General features: G+C 36.0%; 1 protein-coding gene across 2 annotated transcripts; it reads right to left on the bottom strand.

Annotated features, from left to right (window-relative positions):
• Positions 1 to 2,969: 2,969 nt before the first annotated feature.
• Positions 2,970 to 11,968, bottom strand: LOC149394056 (uncharacterized). Of its 2 annotated transcripts, XM_089616670.1 has the most exons (14): positions 11,927 to 11,968; positions 11,382 to 11,494; positions 7,355 to 7,479; positions 6,961 to 7,204; positions 6,563 to 6,886; positions 6,345 to 6,487; positions 5,696 to 5,986; positions 5,131 to 5,622; positions 4,560 to 4,979; positions 4,236 to 4,461; positions 4,001 to 4,153; positions 3,772 to 3,924; positions 3,540 to 3,653; positions 2,970 to 3,472 (listed from the first exon to the last, which is right to left on the bottom strand). In XM_089616670.1, the coding sequence occupies exons 6-10, from the start codon at positions 6,411 to 6,413 to the stop codon at positions 4,393 to 4,395; spliced, it is 1,341 nt and encodes a 446-aa protein (XP_089472796.1). In that variant the 5' UTR covers positions 6,414 to 6,487; positions 6,563 to 6,886; positions 6,961 to 7,204; positions 7,355 to 7,479; positions 11,382 to 11,494; positions 11,927 to 11,968; the 3' UTR covers positions 2,970 to 3,472; positions 3,540 to 3,653; positions 3,772 to 3,924; positions 4,001 to 4,153; positions 4,236 to 4,392. The 2 variants fall into 2 exon arrangements, with proteins under 2 accessions (XP_089472796.1, XP_089472797.1); XM_089616671.1 differs by lacking the exons at positions 11,382 to 11,494; positions 11,927 to 11,968 and adding an exon at positions 7,798 to 8,954.
• Between the last annotated feature and the right edge of the window lie 10,976 nt (positions 11,969 to 22,944).

Here is a 22,944-nt window from a genome sequence, read left to right as displayed (position 1 = left end):
CTTGGGTCGTGGGACGATCATCACAGCTGATTGGGTACCTTCTCTGGACCTCATCGCGCAAGAAATCACTGGAAACGAAACCAGGGTCTGGCCTTCAAAGGGAACTTTACCATCTGCCGAGCTTACTGTCAAATACTCCGTTCTGTATCGCATTGGCATCGCCAATTGGGCTCCCTCCTCTCATAGGTCAAGCATCACGGCAGATCTCGCTCGTCTCATTTTCCAGATAGGTACACGCTCCTCTTTTGACTTTGGTGATTTTGTTTTTGATCACTTGGCAAAGCACGCCAAGTCTTTTGCTGTAAAGCTTCCCATTGGCTTCCCCTCTCTTATCACTGGGATCCTGCTTGATCAAAACAAGAACATCTTAAGAGGTTCAGATGTGGTGGGTAAACGACCTAGTGCCCTCACCTTCAGTCCCAAGTTGTTTGAAGGGAAACATGCCCAAGATCTTGTCAGACCTTCTGACGAGACATCTGACGCCCATGCGAGCAATGTTCACTTGAGATCCATGACAGAAGATGTTCAGAGAAAAGTGGTGAAGGAACTTCTTGAAGAGGTTGAAACTCCGAAAAAGACAATTGAGAATCTCTCCTCCAGGAAAATCAAGTGTGAAACTCTTATCAAGGACCTTACTGCCCCGAGCTCTGCTGTCTCTTCTCAGCCAGGTCAAGCCGCTGGGTCTCATGTTTCTGAAGCCGCTGAAGAGTCTGAAACTGAAGATGATGAGTATGTCTCTGAGAGTGATCACGATATCGTTGGTTGATCCGTTTTTTTTCTTCTCTCAAAATCCTGGTATGTAATATTCTCTTTTCAAGACATCTCTTACTACTGCTCCTGTGTGTTTCAGACTAATATGTTTCGTTAGGTTTGTAAGACAGCTTTCTCGTACTTGTTGATGAATGATATGCTGTTTTTCTAGTTCTCATTCCTTTACAGGCTGTTGTTCCTCCCTCTGTGTTGGTCGATCCTTGTCTTTGGTATTATTTTGAGGCAATCAGGGGGAGAGGCGTCATGAGGTCATTTATTTTGACTATCTTCTCTGGTCATGACGCTTGTATGAGAACTGGTCCTGGAAGTGCTTACCTAAAAAATAGCCAAAGGGGGAGATTGTTGATACGTTATTTGTTGGCTTTATTTTTTAGTGCAAGTTGTATGGAAAGATGTCGGTTGTTTTGTTTCCACTTCTGGTTTGACATCTTTCCTTCTGTATGAAGACTCTTTTTCAGGCAAGTTTCCAGTTTTGCTCAAGATGCTTCGCTGGTGACTTATTGCTGAGTTATTGTCTCGCTACTGTCTTCAATACAAGATATCTGCCTCGCTGGTGACTTCATTGCAAGATTTCTCTCGCTGCCATCTTCATTGCTCAATATTCGCCTTGATGGAGTCTTTACTATGCGATATTCACCTTGATGGAGTCTTTACTTTGTGATATTCGCTTGAGGCCGGGTAAGGAAACCCGAGATATCTTCCAGGATTGTAAAGCTGCTATAAAAACCGTGCTCCCCCTTAGCAGCCTCGACACTTTTGATCAAACACTCAGAGCTCTTAGACGTGCAAGACCGGTGGACTGGGAGGCTGTGTGTTTTGGTTTTAAGTGGTGTATTCTCTCAAACACTATTTCACAGATTGAGTGTATGTGAGAGTTGGGTTCTTGTGCTTTTCGTGATTGAAGGTTCACGTATCACTGAAGACTAAAGGTCATCCGAGCCAGGAGGTTGCTCGAGGAGTGGAATTGAGACGGAGCTCAAATTCAGGGGGAGTCCCTGTCTAGGTGATCACTGGTAGTAATAGTCTCTAGGTTTTATTGATTTGTTGATTGTAATCAGATATAAACCTTGTGTGTACTATTGACTACGAGATAGTGAAAATCCTTTCGACTGGCAGCATGCCCCCAGTTGTAGGTGTGTTTCACCGAACTGGGTAACCATATCGTGTGTCTTTGTTTACTGCACTTTTTGTTGTTTATCCATATCTGTGTTCAAGCAAGTTGTCGGACACATTGTCAACACATTGTGTGCGACATCTTGTCTTTGCGGCTAATCAGAATTTTCACTTTGCTTCCTTACATTGGAGATATGATGAAGTCCAAGAATCCAGGTACCATTCTTCATTTATATCAATATGTATCTCGTAGTTGTAACAGTTAATAATATTGACACAATAGTTAATCAGATTAACTAATAGATTTACTATTGGTTTATTAGGTACATTTATAGATTATCATGTTAATTCGATTGGAGAATTCATGTACTTTTTCATAGCATTTGGAGCATCAATCTCGGGTTGGAAATATTGTCGACCCGTAATCTCGGTCGAAGGAACCCATGTAAAAACGAAGTATGGCAGGAGTTTGCATATTGCTTCGGTAATGGATGGGAATAACCATATCTTCCCGATAGGATATGCCATTGTCGATTCAGAAAATGACTTGTCATGGGAATTGCTTCGGTAAACGAAATTGTAAATTTAGCTAATAGAACATGCACGTGTTACTATTGGCAATTGGACGAGTTCCCTTGTTCTCATGCTATAGCTGCTATGTGGAAGAAAAAATTGAATCCTCTGTCTTTTGTATCGCCTTATTACACTAGGGAAAATTTTGTAGCGACTTATGCCGGAAGCTTGTACCCAATCGAAGATAGGTCGCGATGGAATGTCCTCCAAGAGCTTAAAGACTCAATTAAAGCTCTGAATATTAGGGCATATGCCTGGAGGCCGAAGAAGACAAGGTACAAATCAGCTTCGGAGAATTGGAAAAAGCTACACTTCGGAAATTGCGGCCGAAATGGCCACAACAAGCGAATGTGTCTAATGGACTAGATTTTAGCACACAAATTTTCTACATTGATGTCCAATTAAGTTTGATTTTTGAACTTGTTGATATGGGATTTCTTAATCATTTGATATTCTCCATATTATCTTGTAGAGCTTTATGGATTCATTCAGTTGTACAATGGTTTGTTAATTTTTGGAAATGGTTAATACAATTAACAATCAGGGTTAATATGATTTACTTACAAGAAACTTGGTACAATTAACCATGTACAATGTTTTTTTAACAAATGAGATCAATGGCTAATAGGATTAAGTGTCCAAGTGATTTGATATCTTGATAAGCAAACACAAGTAAAGACTTTTTGATGTTTTGTATAATGTTCGCTATACTCGATCATTTTCCAACTTCCTGAAATACTTGGGACAAATGGAGGTTAAACGACGGATAATCTGTATCATCATCCACTATATGCTTATCTTTTTTTTTCTTCGGTTTCTCTGTCGCGGATCCGAAAGCTGTTGTATACGGCGTTGTAGTTTTCCTACTTGGTTTACGCTCCCTCTTCTTCTCCAGTATTCCTGCAGCATTCTTTTCTTGTTGCTCACAGTTTGTAGCTATTGCTTTCCCTTTAGTTCGTTTACTTGCTCTTCTTGGCTGCTCCTGTTTGTCCTCGGGTTCCATTGCATTTTCTTGCTGTAAAAACAAATTGTTTGCATAAATATGTCTAGGTTTGCAAATTTGATCTTAATTTGTTATTTACTTGTTCATCATCATTCTTCCTCTTCGATCCAATCTCCATAGTATTGGTGCTTTTTTTCTCAACCTCCGCTATTGCATTCACACATGTCCCTTTGTTGGTATCGCCATCGATTTCCTGTTTAGTATGTCGTTGCCACAGTCATAAAGTTATCACTCAAAGTTAATTCAACAAATATGACATAGTAAATAATATTAACCTTTAGAGTGCTGATTAACTGAAAAAAGATGGTTACCTCTACGGTCTTGATCACTGCCACTTCGTCAATAATGATCCCTGCCACGTTTTTATCACAATTGATCGATGGAGACCCACGTGTGCTCTCATTTTCAACAGCCACCACAATTGGAATGGAAATCGTCCCTTCGTTGCTTTCGTCCTCATTTTCCTGTATAAATTAAACAAAAAATTCCAACAGTTAATCATATTAACTTGAACAGTAAATTAGATTATTGCCAATTCACCTTTTCATTTTGGGTCTATGTGACTTTAGCAACGGTGATCTCGACAATGTTCGAAGGCAAGTTGGTTGTTGCTTCCCCAAACGTGCTCTCTTTCTCCACAAATTCTGGAATGGGTTCTTGAAATGTCCATGTGTTGCCATCGACCACGTTTTCCTGTGTAAATTGAACAAACATTTTCAGTAAATCAGACTAACCTTCACAATTTTTATTATATACTATAAACATTTATGAGAACCGTTATGTTTTCGGTATGCTCATTTTCGACATGAGCTAAGAACACATGATCCGCGTTGAGGTCTCCCAAAGATTGGTCGCTTGCATCCTTGCTATTGTTTGACGACACAACTTTTAGAATTTCATCAAGTTGTTTTTTTATTTGAGCAACTTGAACCTCAAATTGCTTTTGGCATTTCTTGAGCTGTCTCTTCAACTTTGATTGACCCTTTTTCCAATTTTGCAACCTTGTTCAACGATTTAAAAAATAACATGATCATCTAAATATGATTAACTCACTACATATTTCTTAGAGGTAAATTTGATTAACTATTAATCTACATACCTTGTTCAAGCTTCCAAATGCACCAATTGAGCCTAGCAAGATGGGAAGGAATTCAGCCAAACCGGCTATACTGTCTCTAGTTCCCTTTCGATAGCTCAACGAGTCATAAACAGTGATTGACTTGGCGGGGAGGGAGATAACCAAAAGGATCCAATGATCCTTTGAGTGAAACGGGATGTAAATAATACCCACGTCTACCCATGGACAGACGCAATTCCCTGCCGATTTCATCCCTAAAACGATCTTCTGCGCAGTTGGTTGCTTGGACCAGTCAAACTTGTCGGGATTCTCACAAGATTTCCATTCGTTGTATAGTTCTTCCACATATTTCGTGAAATGCGTGTTGGTGGTCGTGTATGCATGGCTGACTTCCGTGTACTTCCTCTTCTTCCTAAGGTAGTAGAATAGTACACTCATGTGCTGCAAACAAATAGAATTCATATGATTTCTTGAAATGAATAGATATAAATCAGATGAGTTCTTGAAATGAATAGATATAAATCAGATTATTTATTGACATTAATGTCAATAAACACTTCTGTTTATTGACATGAATGTCAAAAAATGATACCTCATCGGTTAGCCATTCCTCTGCCGTCCACAAGGTGTAAAACCATGTCTTCGAGCTAATGCATACGTCCCGGAAGTCCCAAGATGGAGACAACGACTCTTCAAAGTCATTGTATTTAATCTTGACATTTGTCTTCTTGTATCCGGGTTTTAGACCAACTTCCAACCACTTTTTCATCACATCAACATCATCATCAGAAGGCGGTGCCGTTGGATCCGAGAGTGGATAAGGAGAGGGCATTTTCTTCGGGCCGGTGGTGAAAAGAACATATGGTCGCGACTTCGGTGTAGGAGTGTATGTTGCCGGGGGCCTCCGGGTCCGCTGTTTTTCCGACGAATCGGAAATGATGATAGCTTGCTCTTTGACCCGGTCTACAATATCCTGGGTAACAACTACAGCGTCATCGTACATGCCGGCCTCTTCTTCCACTTCAATATCTCTAAGTTCTTGTGAAGTATGGTTTAAAAAACCCCATTCTCCATAAACAACTACCTGGAATTGAATAAACAAATATAAATAAATTAATAAATAAATAAATTTGGAATGTTTGAGTAAAAATGACTACCTGAGATTGAGTGAAAATATCGTTCTCTCCGTATACCCGCTTCTCTGTGTTCTCCCTGTCTCCCTCACCGGCTTGAGTGTCATCATCTTCTTGCTCTCTTTCTTTTTCTTCTTCACGTGTCCCTTCTCTCTCGTCATAATCTCGTGGGTCTTTATTCTTCGGAAAGATCAATTGGATCTTCTCGTCAAGGCCCTTGACATGTTGGCTTAACTCGTCAATTTTTCCATATATGTCCTTGAGATCAGACTTTACAGTAGCCATTTGATTCTCCAAAGCTTGCAACCGCTCCTCCTAATAGAATGAAAAAACATTTCAATATACATCAGTTATCAATATTAATGTCAATAAAGACATGTTTTTATTGAAATTCATGTCAGTAAAAACATGTGTTTATTGACATACTGACATGAATTTCAATATTAATGTCAATTATGTCAATAAAAACTTGTGTTTATTGACATTCATGTCAATAAACACAAGTTTTTATTGACATTCATGTCAATAAACACTTCTGTTTATTCACATGAATGTCAATAAACACTTATGTTTATTGACATGAATGTCAATAGAAACCTGTAATTATTGACATACATGTCAATAAACACCTGTAATTATTGACACTCATGTCAATAGGAACGTGTGTATTTACCTGAGAATGCTTGTCATTACTCGTCGGTGACACCTTCGAGGCTTCTTTCGCTGCCACAGTGGATTTCATTGACTTTTTTCACGACTTTCGACAACTCTTGCTCTCGCCGTCACAGTGGATGAGCGAATTGGAGTGTAAACAATCTGGTACATTTATCCAAGAACATGATGAGTAAACAATGGTGATACATTAATCAAAGGACATGTTACTAGATTTACCTGCGAGCTTGAGAAATCGATTTCTTGCATCTTTAGCGCAGAAACCTTAAATGTAGATTTCCATCGGAGCATGAGAGGAATGACCGTGTCGGAGACTTTGTGGCAAATTTTTTGCTCTGAGAGGATGGGAAAAGACTCGAATGTCCAAATTTGAAGAGGTAAAAAGAAACCCGGCAGTCTCACTTTACATGTGTCCCTCGACCTTGATTTCTCAATGAAGGTTGTAATCTTTTCATGGAGGAAATTCCAAGCCACATTTCCCCACGGATATCGGTTGAACTCGTCCAAGTTATCCACCAACTTGACATAGTTCATGTTCGGTACCTAAACAAAACACTATCATGTTAGACATACAAAAAGGTTTATCAAAATGCAATACTCATAATTACTATGATTACCAAACAATTCCAGTTGTCGGGGATGAGCACGTTCAGGAAAAAATATAGTATTTTAAACTTCGCCTTCTTCTCAGTCTGTCATTCTTCGCTCTCAGAGACCAAGGACTGCACGATGTCCCTCTTATTTAAGGCTACCTTATGGAAGAAAGTTTTGTATAGACCATCCTTAACAACTTCCGAATAAGAATATTTAGTGTAGTCGTCAACAAACCGTAAGCCGGTGATCTCCGCAAAATTCTCCTTACTGAATGACCGAGGTTCACCGCCAATTTCAAAAAACAAAGCATCAGAAGATGAGCCCTTGTATTGTCTAGCCCGCGAGATAATATGGTTGAACATCGCCGAAGAATTGGCTATCTCGGGGACGTCAAGGAAATGCCCAAAACAAGACTACCTGAATATATTGGTCTCTTCCTCGGACATTGATTTCTTCGTGACCTCATTGAACTTTTGAATACCGCCCAAAAAGTTGAACGTAACCTCGGCAATTTGGTCATCGTCCAAGACTCTGCTCCATCCCTAAATGAAAAAAACATTACTTAGAACATGATATCGTTGAAGTACCATTGTCAAACCTGCCGGTTTATTGACAGCAATGTAAATAAAACAAACGGTTTATTGACATCAATGTCAATAAACCAGACAGTTTATTGACATCAATAAAACAGCTACTGTCAACGACCCCGGCAACACCAAACACATGAGAAACTAACATCAACGTCAACAGATTAAAACTATAATTAACATCTCACATTTGGGCGCCAATGATCTTTCTTCAACAACATACAACTATAATCAACATCAACACTATAATCAACATAAAAAATAATCACTAACCTTTTGATTTTTATTGGATGACTTTGTGATTCTGGGCTTAGAGGATGGTTTTTTTATGACGAAATCGTCAAATGAATCATCTTCGGATACCACATTGGTATCTATTTTTGGTCGCTTGGCCGGAGACTTCGGCGACTTTGAGACGGTCGTCTTCCTCTTCTTCTTTGCAACACTCGGCTTCTTCTTCGCAGCGCTCGGATTCTTCTTCGCCACGCTCGGAGGAGATTTCTCAAGCAAGGGATGGGAAACGCGAGGACTTCTACGCACCACCGGGGGAGATTTCTGAGGCGAGGGTTTGGGTTTCTTCGCAGGGGATTTCTTCTTCGGGTTTGAGTTTGGGTCTAGTATTTGGGTTTGAGTTTCGGCAAAAATGGGTGTGGTTTTAGGGTTTTGGTCTGGGTGTTCGTCGTTAGGGGTCTGGGTATTCGTCATTTTGGGTGGTTTTTGCCGAAGAAATGGAGAAGAACTGAAGAGAGAAAGAGAGAGCGAGAGAGGCGCGGTGGTGTCGGTGAGGTCTGGGTGAGAGGCGTGGTGGGTTTCGACCGAAGAAACGTAGAAGATGAACTGGAGTGGGAGAGAGGCGCGGTGGGTTTGTTTAAGGTTTCGGTGAGAGAGAGCGAAATGGAGAGAGATGGTGAGCGATATGGAGAGAGAGAGAGAGACTTTGGACGCGAGAGAGATAGAGAGTTTGGAGGAAGAAGAAGAAGAAGAAAAGAAACGCAGAAGAAGAAAAGAGGAATTTTGGACGGTTTCAAATTTTAATTCCAAATTGACATAGGTAATAAAATTAAAAGAAAAAGGTTAAACAAAATTGAAAGGATATAAATGTAATAGCACAATTTATGTAGTCATATTTTAGGATTAAATTTGACTTATTTGATTTTGGTCCTAAACAATTGTAGTAGTCATAGAAGAGGAATAATCCCTAGAAAAAACAACTAATTATGTTGTTTATAATTTAAAAAAAACAACAAATCATTCATTAGAAAAAACAACTAATTATGTTGTTCATAATTAAAAAAAAAAACAAGTAATTATTAATTAGAAAAAACAACTAATTATTAGTATATTTTGTTTATAAATAAAAAATTAAAAACTCTTTATTTATCTTAAAATATTTAAAAAAAAATAATAATTCAATCACGTTGGAACTCGTCAGATTCTCAAACCATCGGAACTCGTCGGAACGTGTCGGAATCCATCGGATCCCATCGGAACATGTCGGAAATTTCCAATGAAGACCATCGGAATTTCCAGAGGTTTTTTTAATAAAAAAGAGGAAACGTCGACATAAATACTCAATATTTTCGGAAATGTACATTTAAATACCTATTCTTTTTTTTCGCGCCAAAAATACCTAATGTTAGGTTTCAGTTCCACCGTTAAATAAATCCGTTAAATCTAACGGAAATCCACATGAAAGCCTCAAATTAAACATGGGTTAGTGTTTTTTTTCATAAAAATAACTAAAAATTAATACATCATTTTAATAATAATTTTGTTTAATTATAAACACCTTCTATATTATAATTAGACATTGATAGTATTATGAAAACGATTTTATATTTATTTATTTATACTAATCAAGTATGAAAATATTCTTTTCATTGAAAAATTTTTAGTTGATTTTTTTATTATAAAAAACGGTTTTCGTAATATTATTTATTGCTTGATTATAATATCAAAGTTATTTTTAGTCAATTATTTTTTTATAAATTTTTTGATAAAAAAGATAAAAAAAATTATTCTACATTCTGTATAATACACATTAATTCAAATTTTTGAATGGTTAATACCATTTATTTAAAAAATTTGATTTATTACAAATAGTTATTTGTGTTGTTGTAAAATTTTAATAAAAAAATATTTTGAAATATGATTAATATAAATAAATGAATATGAAATCGTTTTAATAATACTATTAGTGTCTAATTATAACATAAAATTTGTTGATAATTAAAAAATTATTATTAAAAATGATATTATTAATTTTAAATTATTTGTATAAAAAAAGATTAGAACATGTTTAATTTGAAGTTTTCATGTGAATTTTTCGTTAGACAGATTTATTTAACTGTAGAATTGAAACCTAACATTAGGTATTTTTGCCGCGAAAAAATAAAGAATAAGTATTTAAGTGTATGTTTTCGAAAACATTGGGTATTTATGCCGACATTTCCTAAAAAAAAAAAAATTCACCTCCAAATCTCATTCAAATCAACCTAAAATAACTAATAAACACTCAAATCTTGTATCCTATCAATCCTATAATCAAAACCATGAAAAAACTAACATTTTGTCATTTTGAGGAATGGAAGTTTGATAGCTTGAAACCTTGGTGGAGGTCGGATTTAGGGTGGTTTCGGTCGAAACTCGTTGGATTTGGTGTGGTTGGGCGTCGGAATGGGGGTTCACGTCGGATTTAGTGTTCGTTAGTGTGGAGAGCAAGTGAGAGAGTGAGAATGAAAGAGATGGAAAGAGAAGGAGAGAGTTTATTTTGAATTGAGAGTATTTTTGTCCAAAATTGATACAGAAGTTCAATTTTGAATATTTTTTAAGTAGGAGGTCTAATTGAGATATTTCCATAAATTTTGGGTCTAGAAAATGAAATTTCTCTTTCATTTTGTCTTTGTTTTCCAAATTGGGCGCGACCATGAACGCATCATCATCCGAGTTCGCCATTGGAGTATCAGGCTTCTTTTTTTTTGTCTCCGCTGTGGTTCCTTCGTCTTAAGAGATGACTGGGCTTTTGGGTTAATTTTCAAAGCCGGTCTAGGGCTTTGTCGAACTTTCTTTGGTGTATAAGTTTCAAATTTTGACAACCCCGTCATAGTAATGGTTTTTTTTTTTTTTTATGGTTTCTCTGATTTTGTTGATGACGGTTTTTTTTTTATGGTTTCTCTGATTTTGTTGATGGTTATGGAGAATAGATGAGAGAATCGCGAAGTTGAGAAGAGAGTGAAATGAAAAGTGTTTTCTTGATGGGTGATAGAGAACACAATCGGAATCGTGAACCTTGAGAGTCGGAATCGCGAATAAAGAGGCGAAACGCCATTGAGATAAGTTTTTTTTTCGAAAATGAAAGGAATGACAGAAGTGAAGAGTCATAATCCTAATCGTGCGTGGTGGGAAGTTTTTGAAAAAGAATGAGGAAGAGAGATAGTTAGTGTTTATTTTTTATTTTTTTTTAATAATTAAACTTGAGGAGTATATTTGTTTTTGCTCACTAGACTAAGTATTAGTTGTGTCAAATTTGATGTTTTTGTGATATTTGATAAGTGACAATCATTTGACATTATTAACGTCAATTTCCCTCTTCATGGATTAATAGTAGATAATATTTCTATACGAATTTTTTTATGGGATAAGTTTATTTGTAGTATTCAGTGATGATCTTACAAATCTAATTTGTAACTCGTTCAAAACATTTTGAAAATCATGAATCTTTTTTTCCGAGATGATTTTTGTGATATTAAACTAAGTATATGAATTGGATAATTACCATATATGAATTGAAAAATTACATGAATCATTTTGATATAAAACTAAGCATGTTTAAAAAAATATATGAATTGAAAAATTACCGTTTATTTGTAGATTTACTTGAGTACGATTTGACTCATTAATGTGTGCTCATCTTCGTCTTCTTCATCTTCCTCCACCGTGTCAAGTTCCATGATACCTTTAGTAATTAATACTAAAAAGAGTGAGATAGATTATTAAACACATCATTTAAGTATATATAAACAATTTCTTTCTATCATACTACAAAACTCAACCAACAAACCCAACCTAAAATAATTAAATACAATTCCATAACAAGGTAAATGTCAAATACCAGAATAAAAAATATATATACCATAACCATCATAAACCTGTAATTTAAAATATTAACAGCATTCTTTATATATTATTATTGCTTCGTTACGCTAAATACTACTTGCAAAACTGCTAAGAAATAACATGCAAATCTATGTCAATCTAAGAGTGAACAGAAGTTCACATCTGAGAGAACTCTCAGATCTCATCACCACAGCCACGCACAAAGAACAAAAAATGACAACTATGCATGGAATGAATGAAAGCTTAAGTTCATGAACAAAAATGAGCAATCGGGGCAAAATAATACCTGTGTCTCACTCACTCTATGCAGCCAAACTGAGTGTATGAGATGACGATCAAGAAGATAGAATAAGTATATACGAAAAACAAATTAGGTTATAAACTGAAATTTTGGGCTTTCGAATCACACGTAAGTTAGTCCCTAGATTCATTATGGTCCCATTCATTATATGTTGGATTCATGAACCAACCCATGTCCAATTGGGCCAAAAAAGTTATTGGGCGGTCTAACTCAAATTTTATAAATATTTCTAAATTTAATTCCTTAACTATCTAACATTTTCAAACTTTTCATAAATATCTAATTTTTAAAAAGCTTTTACCTTTATTGCTTTAATCAGGGAACAAATCTAATTAATATTGGCATCGTTTGGCATAGCTTTGTTTAAAAAAATGCTTTTAGATTCAGTTTTTGAAAAAAACTGTTTTTTTCAAAAACTGACAAGGTGTTTGGTAAACTGTTTATAAATTAGTTGTTGCTGATAACAAAAACTGATTTAGCGTTTCGTAAAATAAATATATTATGGTAAAAAGACTAAAATAGACATAAAAGAAATATTTAACAGTGCTATGGATAATCACGTGAGGGTATTAAAGTAATTCTATATCAGATACAAAAACGCTTTTTCTAAAAGCTAAGATTCTTAGCTTTTGTGACTCATGTACAATTTTTAAAATCGTTTTTGAAATTTTTTCTAAAAACTGTTTTACCAAACAGTAAGATTGCACTTTGGTTTTTTCTAACAGCAAAAACAGGATTAAAAAAGCTGTGCCAAACACGCCCATTATAAATACTAAAAAAAGTAAAAGTCGTAATTAGCTTGAAAAATATTATAAAAGGAAATATTTCTATAATAAAAAAATAAATGAGGTATCAAAAGAATTAAGTTTGAAAACAAGCCATTCTAATTTCTACTTCTTCAGATGAGGGGGCAGAAATAATTAGAATTTGAGTCTAGGGAAAAGTATTATAAATTTTAAAGTAAGTAAATAAGTAACGCATGGGTAAATATTGCCAAAAAAAAAAAAGTTCAACAAATAAGAAAACCATTTTCGCTAGTAATATTAATATTGATTCAAGTTATAATTTTCTTTTTTTGAAAAGGTCAATTTCTAATCTTTATCCAGTAATTTTTTTTATTAAACTTAATTGTTTAGACCTTTTTATGGATATAAGTATTATGAGTCTATGGTTCTTTTTAGATTTAAATTTGTTATGACATGTTCTAACACATATATTAGTGTTTCTGACGACCTCGTCTTCCTCGCGCTTTCTTCACCGACTGTTTAGGTGTTTCACAGTGAAAGGCCAGTGCACCTTTGCTCCCTATACATTGGCCGAAAGCTTAGAGGTTGGCTCTCATTTGAAATGACGGTGGCGCATGAACACATGCCGACAATATAATAATTGAGAAATGAAGATTTTTAGAGTATCGTGTTTTTAAGACCATTTTTGTTGTGTCTTTAATTTTTTTTTTTAATTTAATTGCTTTTGTTTGAAATTGAGTTTCGTTTTTATGGTTTTATGTTTGGAGTTGGTCTGGCGAAAAAATAGTCGTCGTCCATTTTCTTGTTTTAAGAATTCTGTTAGACTCCTGTCTATACAACATGAAGAACTTTCTTCATCATAATCGCAAGATCGAGGTTGCTTGGATCTTTTAACCGTCCATTATAGATTTTTTGAACGATATTAAAGCACCTTCTCTTGCTCTTCCTATTCACGGAAGTGTGCACAGTATAAACTATTATTAATATATAGTGTCAGCTAGGGGTGTGCACAGTCCGATCCGATCTAAAATCGGTCAAAAAAACTAAACCGGATCGGTCAAAATGGTTTACAAAACATTAAACCGAACCGGACGAAATACGAGAAAAAATCGGACAAGACCAAAATTGGTTAACATGATCTGGTCCGCTTTAGACTATTTCAAACATGTTAGACCGTTCTAAATTGGATTGTTTTAGATCGTTAGACCGATTTATGTCGACAAATTTTTTATTTATATTTTTATAGATAGTAATCGGTCCGGTTCAGTTTTGGATCGTTTTAAACATATTTTTTAATTATCTTTTTTAAATACTAATTGGTCCGATCCGGGTTAGACCGCGACTTATATATTTTAGATCGGATCGAACCGGTGAAATTTAAACCATTTAAAATTAGACTGTTGATCTAAGAATCAGTGGTCTGATTTAATTTACGATCTCACCGACTTTTCAGCGCCGCCTTATAAAATCTTATTAGATTTTGATCGTTCAGCGTCGCCTTATAAAATCTTATTAGATCTCGATCGTTGTTGAACCTTGTTTCGAGCAATTCTATGTGAGAAATTTCATTAATTGGGCTTAATAATCCATTAAATATCAAGATTAGACCCTAATTTTAAAAAATATATAAATATGGACTTTTGACCCAAAATCGGACAAAAATACCCCTCTGAACCCTATACATCTCCCACTCTTCATTTTTATCATTTCAATCACACTCAAATCCTCTCTACTTAAGCGGTTTTCAAAAGAATCATGGGTAAGATTACTAACTTAATCATTTTTACAAAGTTTATGATTGTATATGATAGAATGTAGTGATAAAAATCGATCAGATCTGAACACATAGTCCAAAATCTGATTTTTAACTTTTTTGTACGATGGTATACGATATGGTAGGATGAGATTTAACTTTTTTGTACATGAAATTTAGAAAAAAAATTACGCTCTGTACGATGCTGTACGATGATGTACGATGCTGTACGATTCTGTACGATGTTGTACGATACAACTCTGTATGATGCTGTACGATGCACGATGCTGTACGATGTTGTACGATTACGTACGACGCCGTACGATAGATAAGCTAATTTTGCATAGTTTGACTTTTTTTGAAGTTTTTGTCATGGTTAACGGCACTTGGGAGAAGGAAGGACACCAATGGATGTTCACCAATGCAGATACGTGTGTATTCGTAGTTCTGAAAGAGGTAACGCACACGGAGTTAGTAGATTTTTTATACGAGAAGTTCGAGTTGACAGATTCGCGTTCGACTTAAAACTCGAAGTCCCATACACAGTCAGTACAATTCCGCTGAGTCCTGCCGTATTGAAGGACAATGGTGATGTTTCGCATTTTATGAAGCACAAATATCGTAATAGATTTCCACTCTGTGTAAGTTTGGTACCAAAACAGATCATTGCGCCTATTGCATATCGAGGAGTATGTAAAGGGAAAGATGTGGAAGATGGAAGGGAGTCTCATAATGAACCGAAGAAGAGACAGAATACTCTTGTTATCGAGGATCGAAAAAATGATCCTATAATAAAAAACAAAGACGGTGGCTGTGACGATGACTTGTTTAACGAGTACAAGGGTGCCGAAAACGGTGACGAAGTATACAGACGTGGTAGAGATTGTAATCACAACAGTGACGAATATTATGGACACAATAGTGACGAAGGTGATGAATAGGAAGGTGGCGAAGGTGATGAATACGAAGGTGGGGAAGGTGATGAAGAGAATAGTGACGGATATGATGGAGATAACAATTGTAGATGTGAAGAATTTGAAGAATTCGCCAATCCAGAAGAATATGAAGAGTTTGTGGAAATGTTTACAGTACCAACGGGTCAATGTCAGCGTGAGCCTCCGATGATCAGATCACTTATCGTTCCTTATTCATGGAAAACACCCGAGTTCACCGTCGATGATGTTGTGAAGGAAGAACCGAGTCATTATCCAAGTCATTCTTCTACAGGTAATTTAAGTGGATTTAAATTTTCAAGTATAATATGTTAAGTTATTGTTTAACTAACCTTTGAAATTAACAGCTAGCTCAGAAGAAATATATATTGGGCATCAGTTTGAAAACAAACTTGAATTGAAGAAACATATCCTCATGTACGCGTTGAAAAATAATTTCGAACTTAGAGTGAAATCTTCTTCGAAAAAGAGATGATATGTTCTATGCAAAGACGAGAAATGCACATGGAGGTTGAGGGGTGTCGTGCAGTGGTCTGAGATGTGGGAGATTACGTCGTACGAGGGTAAACACTCATGTGCGCGCATTGTTCTAATAGAGGGCCATCGAGGAGTCGCACCATGGGTCATCGGTCACGTAATTAAGGACAAGTACTCAATTAACTCTATGGCAGAGTATTCGGCGCATAACGTCAGAGAAGAAGTGAAGACAAGATGGGGTGTGAACATATCGTATCTGAAAGCTTGGAGATCCAAAGAGAAAGCTATTGCGTACGTGCGGGGTACACCGGAACAATCCTACCAGAAGTTACTGTCTTGGCTGTACATGTTGAAGCAAAAGAATCATGGGACGTTAACAGACTTTGTGCAAGATGGTGATTAATTCAAGTATGCTTTCTTTTCTATCAGGGCGTGTCGTAGAGGCTTCAAAGCATGTCGGCCGGTCATATCATTAGACGGTGCATTTCTGAAGACAAAGTACGGCGGACAGTTGCTTTGCGCAATTGCAATGGATGCGAATTCACAATTATATCCACTTGCATTTGGAGTTGTAGATAGCGGGTGTCATGCTTCTTGGATTTGGTTTTTGAGAAGATTGCGAGAAGCTATCGGTGAAGACGTACCTAATTTGGCATTCATATCCGATCGCCACGTTAGCATCATACATGGTGTCGAGGTTGTGTTTCCTGGTATCCCTCACGGAGCATGTTACCATTATTTACAACTGAATGTCCAACACAAGTTCAAGACAGACCATTGTCGCTTTGAACTTTACGATGCGGCTTACGCCTTCAGTAAAACAGCATTCGAAGCTAATTTTAGACAGTTGAGACGTAAGGATGTCGAGATGGCAAAGTATCTCGAAGAAGTTGGTGTCGATTGGTGGGCCAGAGCTTTCTTTCCTGGAAAACGGTAAAAGTCTAGAACTTGTTTTGTACTGAATTTTAATGTGGTTGATTATATAAACATCGTTGGTTTTATATAGGTACGACCTAATGACGAGCAACAACGCAGAAAGTTTCAACAACAAAACAAGGAATGCTAGGACGTTTCCCATTACGACGTTGCTCGAGTTTATTCGATTCACACTCCAAACTTGGTTTTTCGAACGGGAAGAGATAGCGAACAAGTTGAACACAAAATTGACACCAACGTGGCAAAATGATCTCGCACAGCTAAATAATAAGTGTTGGGAATATTGCCCACTTGAAGATAATGAATAAATGATTACTAAATTCGATAAAAGATTACTTTATTAGAATTATATGATTAGTGGGTTGAGTTCTAAACAATTAGAATCAATAACAACTATCTTCCATAGCCTCCGTATCTAATTGAGTCACGTGTTGGGCACCTGAGTTCGGACGGTGTGCTAAAACAGGGTCGATGACTGATATACGCCTGGAAAACTATATCTAAAGTCATATATGTGGAACACATAGGTGAAGGCTGATCACTATATGGGAGCATTCTACACTTGTGGTAAGTGTACGACTTGGACAGTTCTTGGTGTAGATGTGTCGTTTAAGGACCGTTACGACACACTAACCGAGGCCACTATGATGGTCACAGTGAGACTTGATTTAAATCCTGAAGTGATCATGGACACTAGGTTATGTTACTGAGCTCTTTGACTCATTCGCTAAAAGGCTATTCATGCTAATCACAGCTTATGTCTTGGGAGTTTTCTCAGAGCATAATTCGAGTGGAAAATGATTTACAGATACGGAATCCAGCCTTCCTGAAAGAAGGTTAATGTTCACTCACCTAAGGGTTGATTCCAGAACCGATAGATTGCTAGCACTTTCGAAGTAAGTAACGTTCGAAAGAATCTTTCGCTAGGGAAGCAACAATGCTTAGGGCTGATATGTATCAAGAGAAGTATAACGGAAAAATTGACTTCTCTTGACACGGGTTGAACCTGGAGGATCTTGATCACGAACTAACTATATCAGTGGACACTCGTCACGATGAGTAAATATAATTCTAATATTAAAGGAGAGTTCAGTCTTGGCTTACAAAGTGAAGTATTTGACCAAGATTAGACAAATCGATGAAAAAAGAGAAATGACTATTTCGTCTTTTTCATCGGATTTGTTAAGCTTCTATTATTAGGTCCATAGTCCCCGATTCGGCTCTGATAAAGGCGGATAAGAACTTTCGTATAATAATGTTTATCATTATTAACCTCGCTTGCTGTAATTGTGATTGACAGCATTAATTCTGGGAAATGGGTATTCGCAGAATTAAATAAATATTTATGGTAGAATTGTTTATTTATTGTTTGATCAAGTAAATAAACAATTATTAATTATTTGTTTATTGTTGGACCAAGTAAATAAATGATTAATTGAGTTTTAAGAAATTGGGCCTTGCACACATGGAAAAATCGAATTAGGATTTTGGCACTAGGATTTGGGCAAATCTCCTTGGCCGTGTGCCATCAAGTTCGAAATTTTCTGGTTTGTATTTACCAATATTTTCTCTTTAGTTGTTTAAATAAAGGAGAGAGAATAATATAAGATATTGTCCTATATTTTCTCATTATTTAAAGGAAAGTATTTAGGAGAGAATGTATGGAAATATATTTAAAGGAAAATAAGATATTCTCCTTTATTATCTCACTAAATAAAATATCCTCTATTTAAATAGAGAAAAATATCCCATATATTGATCTGATGGATGAGAGAAAAAGTAGGTTTCACTTGTTGAGATCCAATGGCCTAGATTTAATCCACTAGTGTGAACACAATAAAAGGAAATAAAATATTCTGGAAGGTTCCATGAATATCACCTTTTACTACTATAAATACGGGTTTATGAGAAGACAAAAATAAGCAATTATTTTGTGAAAAATTCGTGCATCCTAGCCTCCCTTGGCCATGAACTTCTGCCTCTCTTTCCCTCGGAAATTCGTTTCCATTCTTAGTAAAATAAGAGCGAGATCTCGAAACACCTAGTTTCGTGATCTAGTGAGATAAAGACTGTTCCCACTCATCTTTCTTATTCGTCTCGGAGATTACGTTTCGGAAGACTAAGGTGTCATCCTCGAGTCCTTCATCAAGACGACGCAAGGAGTACGCGATTGGTTTATGAGCGTTCTGTAGCTGAACCAAAAATCAATGTAAGTATTCTTTTTCTGCTCAAATCGGTTGCTTGATAACTATGTTCTCGTGAATTAAATTAATTAAACATAACTAGATCTTGTTAATTATAATCATAATTTAATTAGCTTATGATCAGCGTAATTAATTATTTTTCCGCATTAATATGGTTATATGGTAGAATCATTTCAAACGTGTAGTATGTTCGTGTCTGATACGCGCTTGATTCACCAACAATAAGGCATAGTTCGTCAATGCGTACGGGCTTGGTCTATATGAATGTCATGTCAATGACGCAAAAGGTGATTTCGATGTAGACCTTATGGCGAAGACATGCACTTGCGGATGTTGGTTCCAAACTAAAGGATCTTTGCCAAAGTTTCAAACTATGCAAACAAAGGGATAAAAATAATTGGAGACAATATCTCTTAGATTGAGGAAGTGTGATGAGAAGTAGAATTTGTATTGATGGAGTTAAAATGAAATGCATACAACTATGGCTATTTATAGGAAATGAAATATTACATCAAAATCCTTGCTCATCAAGTATCCTTGCTCATCAAGTTTACTTGCTCATCAAGTTTGCTTGCTCTCCAAGTTTGTAAAGACTTGCTCACCAAGTTGAGCTTATTAATCTCACAGCGGACTACCACAACAATTAAATATCCCGTGCAAGCATTCTATCGCAGCAGGCCAACATCGAAGCGTGGACGTGTACTCGTTATGCAGTGACTTTTATTTGAAGGAGACGTGGATTGAGATGTACAAGAAAGCCATATATCCGGTTGGCAATGAAGATTAATGGGATGTCCTGGATGAGATAAAAAAACATGAAAGTTTCGGAACCCGTTGAAAAGAAGCAAGCCAGTCGACCGAAGAAAAGTAAGCAAGGAAGAAGAAGGATTAATCGATACCCATATCAAGGCGCAAAGATTGTTATCCAGCGAAAATGCGAGAAATATGGTGATAGGGGACATAGCAGAAAAACATACACTTGGAGGGATTAAAACTTTAGACCTGGTGTTATTTTTAAGTTTAAAACTTCAACTTTTATTTGAGTGACCTTTTTATTTTGTTTAATGGAGTGTCATCCGTCTCATGGACCTTTTTTCAATTCAACTCTGGAAAGCATTAAGTTTCAAGGTTAATTATCTATTTCTCATCACATCATAAATTTCGTAGTGCATATCAAGACTCGTTTTCGTCCACAAATCTTTTCGAGTTCTAAACCCTTTTTTGTTGAGATTTTGTTTTTGTGTGAAATTTGTGATGGCTTTTTGTTTGATGTGTGAAGGGCTTTCATCAAAAAACCATTTGATAATATGTTTATACGGTACTATTACATACATACAAAACAAAAAGATTTTAAAAAAAACATCCGAAAATACAAAATCACGGGATAAGGTGGTTGTAGAATAAGTCCACGCACCATTTCTTCCTGAGCATTCTCATATTGACACTTTGAAGAGTGTCAAATGATTCGTTCAGTACTATGTGCTCGACTTCATTGCGAACATCCCGCAATCACCGCTACAACACAAAAATAAGTAAAAGAATTTGTCAAACTTGTCAAAAAAACATGTCTAACAAAATTTGTAAAATAAAAAAAAAAAACTTGTCAAAAAAAACTTTTTAAAAGAACTTGTAAAAAATCTTGTCAAAAAATAAACAAACTTGTAAAATAACTTTTAAAAAAAAGTAAAATAACATAACTTGTAATAATAAAAACAAACTTCTAAAATAACTTGTCAATAAAAACTTAATTGTTTAAAACTTGTCAAAAAAAAGTTCAATTAACTAGTCAAAAAAACTTTTTTAAAAGAACTTATAAAAAATCTTGTCAAAAAATAAACAAACTTGTAAAATAACTTTTCAAAAAAAGTAGAATAACATAACTTGTAATAAAAAAAAAAACAAACTTCTAAAATAACTTGTCAATAAAAACGTAATTGTTTAAAACTTGTCAAAAAAAAGTTCAATTAACTAGTCAAAACAACTTTTTTAAAAGAACTTGTAAAAAATCTTGTAAAAAAAAATAAACAAACTTGTAAAATAACTTTTCAAAAAAAGTAGAATAACATAACTTGTAATAAAAAAAAAAACAAACTTCTAAAATAACTTGTCAATAAAAACGTAATTGTTTAAAACTTGTCAAAAAAAAGTTCAATTAACTAGTCAAAAAAACATTTTTAAAAGAACTTGTAAAAAAAATAAACAAACTTGTAAAATAACTTTTCAAAAAAAGTAGAATAACATAACTTGTAATAATAAAAAAACAAACTTCTAAAATAACTTGTCAATAAAAACATAATTGTTTAAAACTTGTAAAAAAAAAGTTCAATTAACTAGTCAAAAAAACTTTTTTAAAAGAACGTGTAAAAAAAAAAACTAACTTGTAAATAACTTGTAACAAAAAATGTAAACATGTTTACCCGTATGTACATTGTGGGACATTTTGATCGACGAGCCACGTCGGGTAAGTGAACTTAATTTCACCATGCTCACTCTCCCGGTAAGAGTTGGGATGGTTCTTGAAGAAACTACCTATGGCCACAATCCTAGCAAATGCTCGAGTCCAAGTCTGAATAATAAACATTTTGACAATGTTAAGTAACCCTTATAATTTAACCACAAATAAAGGTAATAATTGTGAATAACATAACATTTTACGTACCTCCATCATCTCCGTGAAGTCCTTTTGATTATTCGACGATTGCATCAGATCCTTTTGGCAATCGAGGACGGTAATGGTCCAGGCCTGGATGTCGATCCGAAATGTGAACCAATGAAGGTTCTTGAAGTTCACGACAAACAGGATCTCGCGAGCACCATCCCAAGGTAAAATATCGGTGTCCCTATACCCAGTCATCGGGGTAATAGTTGCCCTCATGTCCCAGTCCACGGGTTCGGGCTCTGCCCCCAGCTCGATGGCCTTCTTGATGTTCGCTTCTTCCATGGTGAATCGGCCGTACACATGCTGGACCCACCGACAATCCATGATTCGGACGTCTTGCCGATATCCGTCGAGAGCTCGTTGGCGAGCCCGAATCATGTGAATTATAACATCAATATGCTGAGACATAACAAACATATAGCGTTATTTTAAATTGATAGGGAAAGTTAAATTATATAATTAATAACATACCGAATCATGTAGCCATCTGGTTTCTGTCAATATCGTGTTGAAGAAAGTCGTGTCTCCGTCGCACGTCTTCAGGCGAGTAGAATCCATGAACTTGCCGTCCCACTTTTTTGTCCGCAACCACTTAACGAAATTATCAAACTCTTTTAGCTTCGCGTTCTTCAACGGGTTGAACTTGGGGATCGGCTTTTCTGAATACTTGGGCCTCGTCGGATCAGTGAAATCGGCCCAACGCGACGACTTCTGTCGCACTTGCCGATATGGACGTGGCGGAGTAAGCTGTGCCTTGTGGTTTATCCTTTTAAGCGGAGTTGTGAGCGGGCGTTGCTTCTCCGGAATGTCTGCTCTACGAGGACTCGACGAAGACTCAGAGAACCTGGGCGAAGTCACCGACCTGATCTCTGGTCGCTTCGATGACTCGCAATGCGTAGAAGACGGCTCGTGCGATGAAGACGCCGGCTTTTGACCAGCCGCCGGAGGAGGAGGAGGAGGAGGAGGAGAAGGAGGAGGAGGGGTCCGGCATTTACGACGACCATCAGCTTGGGTCGTGGGAATCTCACCCCCAAGCAAGCCCGTTTCTTCCTCGAACAAAATGTTCAGCCTCTTCCACATATCAAGCTGCAAGTCAAAGTAACAAAATATGTTACGAAATTTAAACTTGTTACAAAAACTAAAAATAAAATAAAAATTTAAACTTAACTCTAAAACGTTAAATTAAATCTAAGGGTAACTCTAAAACGTTAAATTAAAGTTAGACTTAAATGATATTTAAACTTAACTCTAAAACGTTAAATGATATTTAAACTT

The sequence above is a fragment of the Urtica dioica genome, chromosome 6 (assembly GCF_054948205.1).
Source record: "Urtica dioica subsp. dioica isolate 48M chromosome 6, U.dioica_male_clone48M_v1_H2, whole genome shotgun sequence".
NCBI classification, from domain to species: Eukaryota; Viridiplantae; Streptophyta; class Magnoliopsida; order Rosales; family Urticaceae; genus Urtica; species Urtica dioica.
This window is presented reverse-complemented; position numbering and strand designations above follow the sequence as displayed.